This window comes from Microplitis demolitor, chromosome 9, assembly GCF_026212275.2.
Source record: "Microplitis demolitor isolate Queensland-Clemson2020A chromosome 9, iyMicDemo2.1a, whole genome shotgun sequence".
Taxonomy (NCBI): Eukaryota; Metazoa; Arthropoda; class Insecta; order Hymenoptera; family Braconidae; genus Microplitis; species Microplitis demolitor.
Window position 1 is genome coordinate 495,152 of NC_068553.1, and position 14,675 is coordinate 509,826.

A 14,675-nucleotide genomic window follows, 5' to 3' on the forward strand; every position below is an offset into this window, starting at 1 on the left:
TATGTATATGTTTGTATACTCAGTATATATCCGCGTATTTGTCCATTTGCGTGAACCCTATTGACCGCGCGAAACGCGAACGAGCTTTATAGGAATTAACGTACTGTTGTATTGTGGGCGTTATATATATATATATATACATATATATATATATATATATATATATATATATATATAAATACGAGATGGGATAATATGTACAATGTATACAAAGGGATTAAATAGAAGTAGGAAGGGATGAGGGATAGGAAGAGGGAGGAGAGAAGGGGGTGGAGGTGGGGTGAGGATAAGGGTGGGAGTGGGATTGGAAATGATTATCGTATTCTGTGGTTGTCAATATGGAGCGATATGATCGCTGTAATAACTTGGTGGTATTCTTTGGCCCCTAAGCACTCTGAAGTTCCGAGCTAATATGCTACTGATATTATACGCTGGGTAAATAGTGAATTTTAGATGGGGGGGGGGGGGGTTAAATTCGTGATTGTGGAGCTTTGAAATTTTTGAGAATTTTAAAAGTGCAGGGTTAGGAAATTTTGGTTGAGTTCTGAAGTTCTGAAAAAATCTGGAACTCAAGAGTTCTGAGACAGTGATAAAAAAGATTTGAGAACTTTCTGGAGTTCTTATGCAGTTTAAATTTTTTAAAGAACTTAGTAAAGTTCTAGGAGTAAACAAATTTCTGGGAGTTCCAAGAACTCTAAACAGTGATAAAAAATTTCTAAGAATTCTTTGGAGTTCCAACGCAGTTCAATTTTTTTTAGAAAACTCAAAAGAGTTCTAAGGCAATAAAAGAGGATTTATAGGAACTCTAAGAACTTTAACACAGTGATAAAAAATTTCTAAGAATTTTCTGGAGTTCCAGTACTGCTAAATTTTTTTGGAGAACTTAGATAGTTCTAAGACAGTAAAAAAAATATCTGGGAGTTCTAAGAACTCTAATACAGTGATAAAAAATTTTTTAGAATTTTCTGAGTTCCAATGCAGCTGATAATTTTCTGAAAATTCTCTGGAATTTGAATTCAGCTAAAAATCTTTTAGAGAACTCAAAGTTTCTAAGACACCAAAAATTCTCTGAGTTCCAGGAACTCTAACGAAGCCATAACTTTTTCTGGAGTTTTACTATTGCTACAAATTTTTAAAAAATCTTAGTCGAGTTCTAAGACAGGAAAAAAATAGTTCTGAGTTCTAAGACAGGAAAAATATAGTTCTGAGTTCTAAGACAGCAAAAATGAAGTTCTGAGTTCCAATGCAACCAAGAAATTCTCAGAATCCTCAGAAGAGTTCTAAGACCGCAAAATTTTTTTCTAGGAGTTCCCAGAACTCCACCCCCCCTAACCTCAAAATTTTTCTCTCGTTCATATTTTTTCCACCTGAACGCACCTACGTGTCCAAATTTTTCTAGCCTCTCTCCCCCGTCACCCAACCCCCCACCCACCCACTCCCACCCCACTCTCACCAAATCCACTAGATCAAACCTAAAATAACTAGAACTGAACCCTTGATATTTCATTCTTGCCTCGCCCTCTATTCTGTTCTATTCTATATGACGCCATTTACCCCAGCATACCCCACCCCTTGTATATATGACTACTCTATACTGTTCATCATCTCTCTGTGTATAGTATCCATATCCACATCCGCTCTTCTGTCAATATAGAATGCTACTTTGTAACATACAAGAGAATTTATATAGAACATCCAGGGCTTTATTTTGCACAAATGAAACGCGTCCTCGTTGTCAATGGAAACCGCTATCATCACCCAGTCAACGGTTTATTAATATTCTACCCTTTCACTATGTCTTTCTTTCTATACATTTCTATTTGTTTGACTCTATATATAAATATATATGAGAGATGGATTTATGTTTTTAATCGAAACAGAGATTGTTTGTCGGCGAATCTGTCAAATTAAACTTCAAAGCCCCATAACTCGGGTTGCTATTGGTGGAAATTCATTTTTGTCTAGATAAATTTTGTAGGAAATTTTGTGGGCTACAAAAATGTTTATGAGGAATTTTTGTGTAGGATTAGTAGTTTTTGAGATATTGAGGATTTGGGAGAAAAGCTTTTTTGAGTTCTAGCCCGGGGTCGGGTTTCGGGTTAGGAGTCGGGTCACGTGAATTTTATTGGTCACGTAGCGAAGGCTGTCAATTTGCGGAGATCGTTTGGGAGTTAAAGGCGGGGAAATTGGATTTTTGAAATTTGGGGTCAGGGATCGAGGGAAATTTCATCAGTTTATGCAAAAATGATTTAATTGCAGTTCATTTTATAAAAAATGGTCGTTAGGAAAATTTTTAGACCCCAGTTTTTGTGGAGAAAACTTTAAGAAACTCGGAAAATTAAATCGGGCTCGGGAAAAGCATTTTTGAATTTTATGAAAATTTTTGAGGCTCAAATTCTATTGATATAAAATTTTTTAAGACTTCTTGGAAGACTGAAAAAAATTATCGGTAGCAGTTACCAGTTAGTAATTGGTAGCAGCTACTGATTATTTTTTGGTAGTCGTTACTGAAATAATCGGTAGCTGCTACTGAAGAATAATAGGTAGCGGCTACCGAAAAATAGTAGGTAGCAGCTACTGAAAAATAATAGATAGCAGCTACCAAAAAATAATCGGTGCAGCTACTGGAAAATAATAAGTAGCAGCTACTGAAAAGTAATAGATAGCGGCTAACAAAAAATAATAGGTAGCGGCTACCGAAAAATAATCGGTAGTGGCTACTAATTGCCAACCAGTAGCTGCTACTGATTTTTTTTTCAGTGTAGGAAAAATATTAAATTGTAGGTCATTTTACTCAGAATTAAACCCTCTACAACCCCCACCCCTTCATTTTCCTCCCACAAATTTTCCCTACCCCAAAAATTCAAAAAATTCTCAACTAAATTTTTTTTTAATTTTCCCGCCTAAATTTAAATATTCAAATTTCTTCCTCCCTTTCCCAGTCCAAAAGCACTCAAGCCCCCCCCCCCTAATTCTCATTTAAAATAATCTTCTCAAGAATTCAGTCACTTAAATAAAGACTTTGTATGATTCCAAGACAATGGGCCCTTGTAATCTGCATAAATTTATTTAATTAAAAGATAAATTACAAGAATATACTCATTGTGATATTATTAAATATATTGCGTCGCATTGACTCCATTTTTAATTCTTAACCTCTTAATTCAACTTTTCTTCTTTCCTCCTCCTTCTCCTTACTTTTTTTCTTCATACAAGTGCGTTTATATAATTACTGTAATTGCCGGATGTAATTTAAATAACATACGAGACGTCATAAAAAAATAACAATGGCGCACAATGTTAATGAGGAAAGTTATTAAAATATATATATTACTAAAAGATTTACTTAATTATTTTATAATAAATTGAGTAAATGCCCAGGCAAGTGGTTCGCGGTCATGTTACGGGGTGCGAATAAGTAAAATAAAAGAAAAAAGAAAGTCATTAACTCTTGGGATTTTAACAGCCGGTCACTCGACTGTGTTCAGTCATTTGGTTAAATTTCATATATATACATATATGTTTTTATATATCTAGGATTGTAATTATGGAAATTTTTTTCTTGACGCGAAAATTGGAAATTTTTATTTATTTTGAGGTAAAGAAATTTTTTGGCCCAAAAAATTTTCAAAATGTCAAGTTCTTAAAAAAAAAAATTGATGATTAATTATAATTACAATAAAAATATAAGAATCTGGAATGTAATGAGGTATAAAAAAATAATAATAATAATTACATTGAGAGCGACGCAATCGATCTTGGGTGACTTTATCAGTTTAAAATCTGTGGCGCGTAAAGTCTCCCGGTTTATAAAATGTTATATACATCCACATATATATAGAAGCGTTGTAAGATTAAATTAAATGGAAATACTTGATGGCACATTGAGTGGAGGCTCTTCTTCTCGCTCGGTTTCTACAAACTTTTAAATGTCTTAAGAAAATTCCAGCGTTCATGTGAATGAGTCGGCCAGCTGCTTCGACATTCCAACATTCTGTAACTTCATTTTTTTAATTTAACGAACGTATATAGTATCCTATTTCACTCCTCTCCTCTGGAAAAATAAAAAGTTATTCCCTTTTTTCTCCTACCCCTATGTATAGAAGTCCGTAGCTCGTGAACTTACTGGCGAAATCAAACAAATTAGGGGTCATTTTGTAGCTTTTTTCATCCACTACAAGAAAGGAGTCTTACGTTTTTACCGTACAGTTGATAGTTTTGTCAGAAAGTTCAGCCAAAGGTCAAATTCTACTGCAACCGGTCCTAGGACGATGTAAAAATTTCTTTTATGGAAAATTGTAGATATCTTGGAAAATTATTGAGCTAGAGCAAAAAAGTTGGGGACAATTATGTAGCTATTTTTATGGGCTACAAGAAAGGGGTCTTACGTTTTTACCGTACAGTTGATAGTTTTGTCAGAAAGTTCAGCCAAAGGTCAAATTCTACTGCAACCGGTCCTAGGTCGATGTAAAAATTTCTTTTATGGAAAATTGTAGATATTTTGGAAAATTATTGAGCTAGAGCAAAAAAATTAGGGACAATTTTGTAGCTTTTTCTATGGGCTACAAGAAAGGATTCTTACGTTTTTTCCATATAATTGATAGTTTCGCCAGAAAAGTCATCCGAAGTTCAAAATTCGCTACCGATCGATTAGGAAACTGGTTCGGGGGAAAATTAGAGATATCTCGGAAAATTATGAGGCTAAAAAAAAAAAGTAGAGAAGAAATTTGTAGCTTTTTTTGTGGGCTACAAAAATGTAAGAGTAACTTTTGTCCGTACGATCAATAGTTTCGATGTAAATTGCAGTTTAGTGAAAGTATTTCCTATAGGAAAATTAAATACAGAATTTATTTAATAGATTTACTTTTAAAAGTAATGTTATTTGGATTGTTATATTGTTTATGATATTTGTATGGATATAAATTATAATAAATATACAAAGTTATTGAATATCCATAACATTTATTCGTATGTGAATAAAAATGTACAAGTTTTGCCGGAAGCTAAAGTCTTACGAAGCGTAAAGACATCAAGGAATACATAATCATAGATCAGAGAGAACATACTTGTCTACTGTATATACGTGTATACCTAAAATATGATGTTCTGCATATCCGATGTTTATTATCATATATTTTTTATATTTATGTAAACATGAAATGCCGAGGGATCAATTGTAACAATAATTTTATTTCGTTTATTTAAGATTTTCTCAATTTTGGACTAATGGAAAAACTTGACAAATTTTTTTCTTATAGGAAATTTAATTCTCTACAAAATTGATCTCTTTAAATTTTTCCGTATCTTTAATACTTTGGCGGGAATTTTAATTTAAAATTTTCGCGATTGGAAAAATTGGGAATCCAAAATTTATCAAAAAAGGAATTTAACCAAATTCTTGTAAAATATTGAATTTACGACAAAATTGTCTAGAGTCTTTTTTGTAGTAAATTTAATTTCCTACAAAAAAGGTCTCTTTGAATTTTTTCATATTTTCAATATTTTACCCTCAATTTAAATTTCCAAATATCTCTTTTTATACCTCCTCGCTTTTCCTCAAAAATAACCTAAAAAATATGTAGAAAAATAACTGGCTGATAATTCCACCGAGTAAAGATGTCAGTTATTACAATTGACCCTCACCTTCTCTAAAAAGCCACTAATCGAACTGAAAATTAACCAGAGCCGACATTTATCCGATTACTGATCCCCGACTCCATCTGACGGCTCCTCGTAAAAACATAAAAAGACTAAAATAAGCCTCGAGTCAGCCGTCAGAAGGATTATTGTCTTGGGTTCTTATCTGCTTGAGAAAAGAGAAGAAACGAGAAGACAGTCGTATCTTTTGAACGACACACACGTAGTCTCCAGAGACCGACATTGAGGGAGATGACACGCGTTACGAGGACTACTTTCTACGACTTTATGTCTCCAACTTTCTTTTTCCCATCTTACCTTATTCTTTTTTTTTGCTTTATTCTATTCCCTGTCCCCTGTCCCCTATCCCTTGCCTCCTACCCCTGTCGCCTATCCTGTCATCAGCCTCCAGCTAACGGCTGTCAAAAATGTATCCAGCGAATAAAATCATTGTATAAAATAACGATCAAAAATTAACAACAATAATTTATAAAAAATATTAACAAAGTTAAATTAATAATTCATTTTGTTGAGATCCAGAGTATCTCAAGTTATGCCGATGATACGTATTCATGACAGCAATACCGCCCACAGAGGCTAAATATAAACAGCAGGCGGGGTGCCAACCAAAGTTCCATTCACATTTACGTACACAGTAGGGATACCGTCTTATCCATCCTCTATTTGCTTCTTCAGACTCAGGCTACTGTATTAGTCTCTCTTACCCCCCTTTCGGCCTCTTTTACCCTCTTTTTCCCTCCGCACAACAGCAACGAGTATCTTTCTCTTTAGATACTTCTCTGAGTTTTAGTTAATAGTCTTTCTTTATTTATTAAGTTTCTCTCAAAGCTTTCTCTCTCATATTTATCTCTTTCTCAGTTGGTCCAGTGTATGCATACACGAGAATATTACCGTTCTGAATATCCAACCGTGCATTAACGCCAACTCTTAACTTACTACAACAACTACTACTAAGTATGAATAGCAAAACTATATTTAGATGTGTAATTACTGCTAAAACTTACCTATCTCTCATGACTCTTAATTTATTACCCAGTGATTTGTCGTATTCTAGCTCAATTCTCTGTCATATACAATTATACCATGCTACAGAATGGATAATAACAGGAACAAAGGGTTAGAAACTCAAAAAACCCATTTTAGGAATTTTGCAGCGTTGCGGGGATGGGAACTTTGGGGGCTTACAGGCTGAATTCATTGACTTTTTTTGATCTGAGCACTTCTTTGGGGGCTGTTCCAAGTGTACATGAGCTGGCGATACAAACAAAGTGGTCTGAGTTGGTCATGAATGAGGTCCAAGGTCGAAAAACGCCTTTTTCGGGAAGATAGCCTACTTTTGGGGCATTTTTGAGGATTTTTATCAAGCCTATGCTAGTTATCAACAAAAATATCGTGAGGGCACTTGTTCCTGATGGTATAGAACAGAAAAATTTGTAAATATCATTGAAAGTAATTAAGGAAATTAATTTAGACCGCTCTGTTACCAATTTCGAATACTCGTTGAAAGAAAATGTTGATTAATTCGACTCTTTTAACTTGATCCCTAGACTTTTGGGTATCTGAGCTCTTGTTTGCATGCTAGAGTACACGCTCCAGAGTAATCAATTCAATCAAATTGGTCTAAGATGGTCATGAATGAGGTCCAAGGCCAAAAAACGCTTTTTTTTAGAATATCGTCTACTTATTCGCCATTTTCCCGATTCCTATGAAACCTGAGATATTTCCTGAGTTGGTAATGATAAGTAGGCTTGCTCTGGAAGTATAATAAGTGTAAAATCTATAAATAGCAAAGAACTAACGGATAATAAAAATTTTAATTATTAATTTATTTGAGTGAAGAGTTTGTTATGAGGCACGTGCATCGTTTGCATTATTGATTCAAGTGGATCTCACTGTACTCTGGTTCCGTTGTGTTACTGCTTGAAGAATTAAAGACTTGATATAACCGAGAACAGACGATAGACGATGAGAACACCAACAAGAGGCTTCATCTCATTTTTATTTCTCATTGGTGACTTTATATTCTTATGTGGTCGCGTGCGACACATACAAAATTAATTAAAGAGTCTCTTGCGGGTTGGGAGGCTACGAGGGGATCACATTGTAGGTACGCTAAGGACAAGGGGTTAAAACTCAACCCGACCGGCTTTCAGAAAACGAGGACGCAGCATCATTGTAACCATTTTTTTATTCTTCTCTATTATTATTGTTTTTTCTGATCTCTCGCTCGTTCTCAAGTACCAGAAGCAAGATAATAAAATACCCTTGGATTTAAATCGATATTTCATCACGTCACTGGATGCGTCAGCTCCTCTTTTACAAATTTTTGAAAATCATTCATTTTGACCCTTCCAAAATTATTTTACCCTAACTTCGATACCACCAACTTCTAGCCGGTAATTTCAGCTTCAATTTCTTTTTTTAAACTTTATTCTAGACCCGCTCACTTCCGGTCAATCGGTGGTCAAAGCAAAAAATCGGCGGACCACTAAAATTGTCATAACTCTCTTAAAAAAAATCCTACAGAGCCCCGGAAAATTCAGTACACTCCTAAAACTACTGGCTATCGCTTCCCGAAGGTTAATTTGATCCAAAATAATTTTTTCATGCCCCCTGGCCAAAAAAACCAAAAAAAAAAATTTCAAAATTTTTCCTTCTTTACATTCATGCCCCAAACTCTGTCACCAAATTTTTTTTCAATCTAATTCCCATTCCTCTATAAAACAAAAGACTTTAAGCTTTAAAAAAAATTTTTTTTCATCCAGATCCGATGATTTGAACCCAAGTTACAAGGATTTGAATTTTCGATTTATCGTTCCCGGGTTCAAAAATCGAGGACCGCTTTATCCTGCTCGTGACAAAATGAATCTTTACGCCTGTTTTGGTAACTGGACAGCTTAGTTCACTAGCTGGTATCATGTTTTATGTAAATTGAATGTAAAAAAGCCCGAGAAATATAATTTTGCATCAAATAAATTAATTATCTGGTGGACAATCGGCAAAAAGGGAACCTTGAGTTAATAATTTACGCATACATTGGCTCGGAAAATTTATATAGAGGGTTAAGATATACATTGAACGTATCGTAGTGTAACAAATACACGTATTGCATTTAATATGACGTGCCCCGGGCGTATAAACCGGCCTGGATGAATAAAACGTCTTCCTTATCGTCTAAAATAGACTTTAAACTTGATGCATATCTGGATGAACGCCAGAGGCCTGCGGGACTCGAATAATCGCATTGAATTATAAATTATAAATTATTGTTGTTAGCAATAGTATTAGTAACAATGAATATATAATTATATATTTTATGCTAAATATATTTTCAGGCGTATGCAGGTCAGATGGCGGTTGATGCCAAGCAAATGGAGATGCAGCGGGTGCAGACAGAGCACCTGAAACGTCAGCAGGAACAAATGATTCAGCATCATCACAATAATCTCCAAGAATTACAGGCGCAGATATCTAAAGGCCAACTAAATATGCCGAGCACACAATCGCTTATGTTTCTACCATTTTTGGAGCAGCTTCGTGGTCTGCCTGTTTCTTCGTCGATGCCTCCGCCAACATCGACCGCTACCACGGGAAATAAACATATCAATTCTATTGCCAATGTGAGTCATTTTCGATATCACTCGGTTGGAAAACTTTGAATGATATTTCTGGCTCAAATATTGGAGATACGACAAAAACTCATGAGAGTAATTTTGTAGAGAATTTTATTCTCAACAAATTTGTATTCATGTGTTTTTGTCGTATCTTTTATATTTGAGCCAGAAATATCATTCAAAGTTGGTGGCAAGATCTAGGTTGATGGTGATCATGACTAATTTGTAATACTTCTAGATGATAAGCGGGCATCGTGATACGCAGAGCTGGGCAACGGCTCACTTGGCCCAGGTATCAACCCAGATGGAGAAGGAACGATCGCCCACGCCAGTATCGTCAGCAATAGCACCAACCGCAGCACCCTTACTAGATCCTGACGCGCCTTTGAATCTTACGAAGCCTAAGTCCTGTGCCAACACATCACCAGGTCATGAAGGTGCCAGCAGTAGCCAGGAGCAACCACTCGCTGCAACGGCACCCAAGTTATTTCCACCTGGATTACCAATGCCGCGTAATTACTTGCCCAATCTTCCCTACGCTGGACTACCACCTCATCTAGGATCCATGTCTTCCCCTAGTAAGTATTCTGAACCCCTTGATGAACCAGACCAATGCTAATCCACGAATTGTTCCAGTTATGGTGAAAGATGAACCAGGTGGATCAGCTTCAGCAGCCTCCAATGCCACAGCAGTAGAAAAACACTTTGCTATGCATGGTATCTATAGTCTACCAACCTCTGCTGGTTCAATGGCAGCATCACCTTCACCACAACGACCCATCAAACAGTTTTCCCGAGAAGATGCCATGTCCGATGATCAAGACTTTCTATCAACCTCTCACTGTAAGTATCGGAGTAAATCCTTCAGCAAATCATCAGCAATCTTGATGACCAATTGGTACTTTGATTACAGTATGGCGTGACCCAGGTTACAAAGTCCCAGAGGATATTACGGAGAAGGCCAAGATGGTCCGGCAGCAGAAGCGCGAGAACGAGAACAAGCCACATATCAAAAGGCCGATGAATGCTTTTATGGTTTGGGCAAAAGATGAACGACGGAAAATTCTCAAAGCATGTCCAGATATGCACAACTCAAACATATCAAAAATACTAGGGGCAAGATGGAAAGCCATGTCCAATTCGGAAAAGCAACCATACTACGAGGAGCAGTCACGGCTGTCGAAGCTTCACATGGAAAAGCATCCAGACTACAGGTACCGGCCTCGTCCCAAGCGAACTTGTATCGTAGATGGCAAGAAGATGAGAATCTCTGAGTACAAGTCACTGATGCGGCAACGCAGGCAAGAAATGCGACAGCTCTGGTGTCGCGAAGGTGGTCCAGAAATGGGATTCCTTTCACCAGTTGGTGATATGTCAGGACATCATCCAGCTGGACCAGGTCCTTCTGCACGACCATCAGCGTCTCCGCCAACGATGATCAATGGAGCGGGTCCTAGTCAGGAGCACTCGTCATTCTACTATCCCCAGGACAGTCTTTCTCCAGGAGACATGATGGACTTCTCGCCAGATAACTCGGGGTCCATAAGTGGCTACGATGCCAGTCCCAGGCACCACGATGAAGATTGAACAGTAGCTCCGGGTCAGCCAATATGGCAACCCGGAGCATCCAAACTAACACGTGAATTATTCTGGTAATCAGTGTCGATTATTTAAATCCAAGGATATAAACTGTGCCATTGAACAAAAATTAATAAGTTATCATTTTAAACTGCTGCTACCAAAGTATTGCGAGTATGCAATTAAAGCAGTTTTTTAGGAAAATTTATAATCAAAACAAACTAATAAAGACTATATCAAAGATTTATGGGTACAAAGTACTCTTTTTATTAAAACTGTTTTACCGACAGTTTAATAATTACTCTATCGACTTTATCGACTTACGGTCACTGGCAGGAGTTGAAATTTAAGGGTGACTTGGTAGTAAAGTGGCTGATCGGTAGCGGATGAAGTAGATTAGTCTCTTTTATCGACAATAAGATCAAATATTTGGCCAAAAGGTAGTTTTATTCAATTTCGGAGTCGATAAAACAGATTTTTCGAGTTTGAAGTGATTTGTGATACTGATTAGTCACTTTTTCAGAACTTCGGGTCTCTTAAAGGAAAACGGTGGGCTTCCAATGTTTCCCAGTAGATAACAAAGGCCACACCTCTTGTTTTACGGCCGGTAAAGCAAACAGGGCAAATTATAGGCCTCTCAGAACTTCTGAGTTGGAGATTTAACCTTCAACGATCATTTTGAAAGTCAATTGACTCCTTAGTTAACTTTAAAACCTTTTCCACGACCGGTAAAACAGATTTTAAGTCAACTAAGGGTCAGAAATCGGAAATTAGAGTTGAAAACTCTTCAAACGTTTACGCAAGTCAACTTCTTGACTCTGGAGCAGCTGCCTCGACCGGTAAAACAGATTTATCAACTTTTTCGTCTCCCAACCTTCCCGATCGTAAGCTTAACCATTAAAAGTCTTCCTGGGTGTCAATTGATCCCCTCCTTTGGCTTTTTGCGGTCGGTAAAACAGATTGCAAACTCAATTACCTTCAAAAGTGCAGGCTCAGCTTGAGAAATTTTCTTTACCGTCAAAGTCTACTTTAAAACCTTCCACGACCGGTAAAAAAATTCTCAGGCCCTCTTACTCTAGCCTTGAGCTCCAAAAATCTACTTTACCTTCAGCCGACGCAACGAATAAATTATCGCACTAAATGATTGTCTGATAAAACAGATTTTTCTGATCTGACGATCAAAAATCTCAGCCGTACGACTTTACCATCACCAGCAAATGTACCAACGGTCGATAAAAGAGAAAAAAATCCAACAGTCGATAAAGTACATAACCGATAAAAAATCATATTCTTAAGACTCTATCGTATGAAAATCAATAATTTTATCCCTTCCCAAATAAAAAAATCTAAAAGTCGCTTTAATTAAGCAACGTAGTACTTAGCAATTATTTTAATTACATATTTTTTTTCTATTTATTGAATCTCGTTTCTAACACATTACAAAATGGTGGCTTGGAGCATGTGATAATTACTTATGTGCCAAATAATTAACGATGATTAATTATCCGATTGGCTTGAAATTATGATAAAATCAATACGTCTCCTTAAACTCACCTTATTAAAAATTAATTAATTAAACTAAGTTTTTTTTTAACAGTCAGTGCAATTTATCGTACCTTGTATAAAGCGATTTTTTTTAATTAAAAAAAATCATAATAATTTTTATAATGAGCCAGTATCCGATCGTCGATTTTTAAAAAAACCGACCGGGGATCGCTTAATGTTGATATTTATTTTATGTATATAATGGAGTTAATTAGAGTAATTAATATAGGTAATTAATAAAAATAAGTAAATTAATTAATTAATTAATTGAACTAACAAGATTGTTTTTTAATCGCCATTTATTATTATTGTACAGTGTAATATTAATTGTGATGGACTATGTATGTGTAGTTACTCAATTCTAGATATTACTGTTGACAATTAACGTTTTTTTTATTATTATTATTATTATTATTATTATTATTATTATTATTATTATTATAATTAATTAATTAATTAATTATTAAAAAAAAATAAATAAAGTTATGGGTCTTGTTGATTTTTTTCAATCTATAGGCTGTAACTTGGAATCTATCAACCTGAGGTAAATTTTTGTCGAGTACTTTTTTGTAGGAAATTTAATGAACTACAAAAAAGTACTAAAATACTTTTGCGATATTTTCGATAGATAACGAGATATGAGTGTTTATAGATTGAAAAAAATATTTTGTCAATTTTAAGACTTATTATTATTATTATTATTATTATTATTATTATTATTTTTATAGTAATTAAAAATAAGAATTTTTTTCGTTAAGTAATTTTTCATTTAATTATTATTATTAATTATATTGTTTTATTATTATTATTATTATTATTATTATTATTATTATTATTATTATTATTATTATTATTATTATTATTATTATTATTATTATTATTATTATTATTATTATTATTATCATTATTGTCTGTAATGGTACTGAGGTAAAGGTTGTATGTGCCAGTTAAAATGATGAATAAAAAAAAATTTTTTTTTTAAATTAAAATAGAAAATTTATTTTTTTATGATTATATATATATATATATATATATATATATATATATATTTTTTTTTTTTTCAATAATTTGTTAATTATTTATAAGAAATAGTGAGGGTACTAAATAATGAGCAACAATTATTTGATTTGCCTAAAATTCGAATTTTAAATCTAATTTTCATTTAAAATGAAGATTTTGTGGTAACTAATGGGAATATTAAAAAATTTATAAGGACCTTTTTTGTAGGAAATTTAATGAGTAATCAAAAAGGTCCTGAGGATATTTTACCTAGAATTCATATTTCAGCCATAAAAGTTCAATTAAATGCGAGAGAATTAAAATTGCAAATTATGACCCGGTGACCTTGAAATTTTGAATTCAAATTGTGGGTCAGGGAATAGAGATACGGAAAAGTTTATAAGGACCTTTTATTTAGAGAATTTAATTTCCTACAAAAAAGTATTCTTATGATTTTCTCGAAAAATCGATAGTTACAGAGATTCGAGCTTGGTCATTATTTGGTACCGTCATTTAATTAATCGACTATTAAATTAAAATTGCGTAAAATAAAAATAGGCTTAAAAATCTTGAAAGGCATAAAAAGAATCTGTAATGAATAAAAATATTAAATAAACTAAAAAAAATAACTAGCGCATTGTACATCACTACATAGCTGACTTATAATTATTAATATAATTACTATTAATAATAATAATTAATTAAGTGAAACATTAACACCCAAATATTCCAATTCACTTACATAGAGATTAAAAAAAAAAAGAGCGCGGTCCGATCGATAACGCGCTGCACTTATAAATAAAGAAAAAAAAATAGTGTAATGCTTTTCTGATATTCAGATCTAGTTTAGACTAAAAGTATCTAAAAATCATAAATTTTAATTATTAATATAACTATAAATCCGAGTGAGAGTTGAAAATGTACATAGTCATATTGTATGAATTAATGAATTTATGAATGAATATTTAAAGATTTTTTATTTCAATACATTTACACACCGGAGAAAAATTATATTTCAATGAAAAATGTAAAAAAAAAAAAAAAAAAAAAAAATCTGTAAATTTTTCTTTTTTTTTTTGGTTGATATGGTAACGTAGGCTTGGTGACGATCATAGCAACACTTGTGGTAGCCTATCAACGCTTGCTACTCCTTTGAAGTCACCCTAGGAACGCTCCCTACCTTACTACCGAGCCATAGCAACGCTTCCGACCCCACTTTGTACCCTAGCAACGCTCCTTACTCCTTGCAGTAACCATAGCAACACTCCCTACTCTACCACT

General features: G+C 34.3%; 1 protein-coding gene across 4 annotated transcripts in view; it reads left to right on the top strand.

The window, feature by feature from the left end:
• LOC103575353 (transcription factor SOX-13) overlaps positions 1–13,057 on the top strand; it is an 84,249-nt gene extending 71,192 nt beyond the window's left edge. For all 4 annotated transcript variants that reach the window (XM_008555102.2, XM_008555103.2, XM_008555106.2 and 1 more), the window contains 4 exons: positions 8,994–9,278; positions 9,511–9,850; positions 9,909–10,115; positions 10,186–13,057. In XM_008555102.2, the coding sequence (XP_008553324.1) occupies positions 8,994–9,278; positions 9,511–9,850; positions 9,909–10,115; positions 10,186–10,859 (1,506 nt within the window). In that variant the 3' untranslated portion in view covers positions 10,860–13,057. The remainder of the gene's footprint in view (positions 1–8,993; positions 9,279–9,510; positions 9,851–9,908; positions 10,116–10,185) is intronic.
• Positions 13,058–14,675: the final 1,618 nt, after the last annotated feature.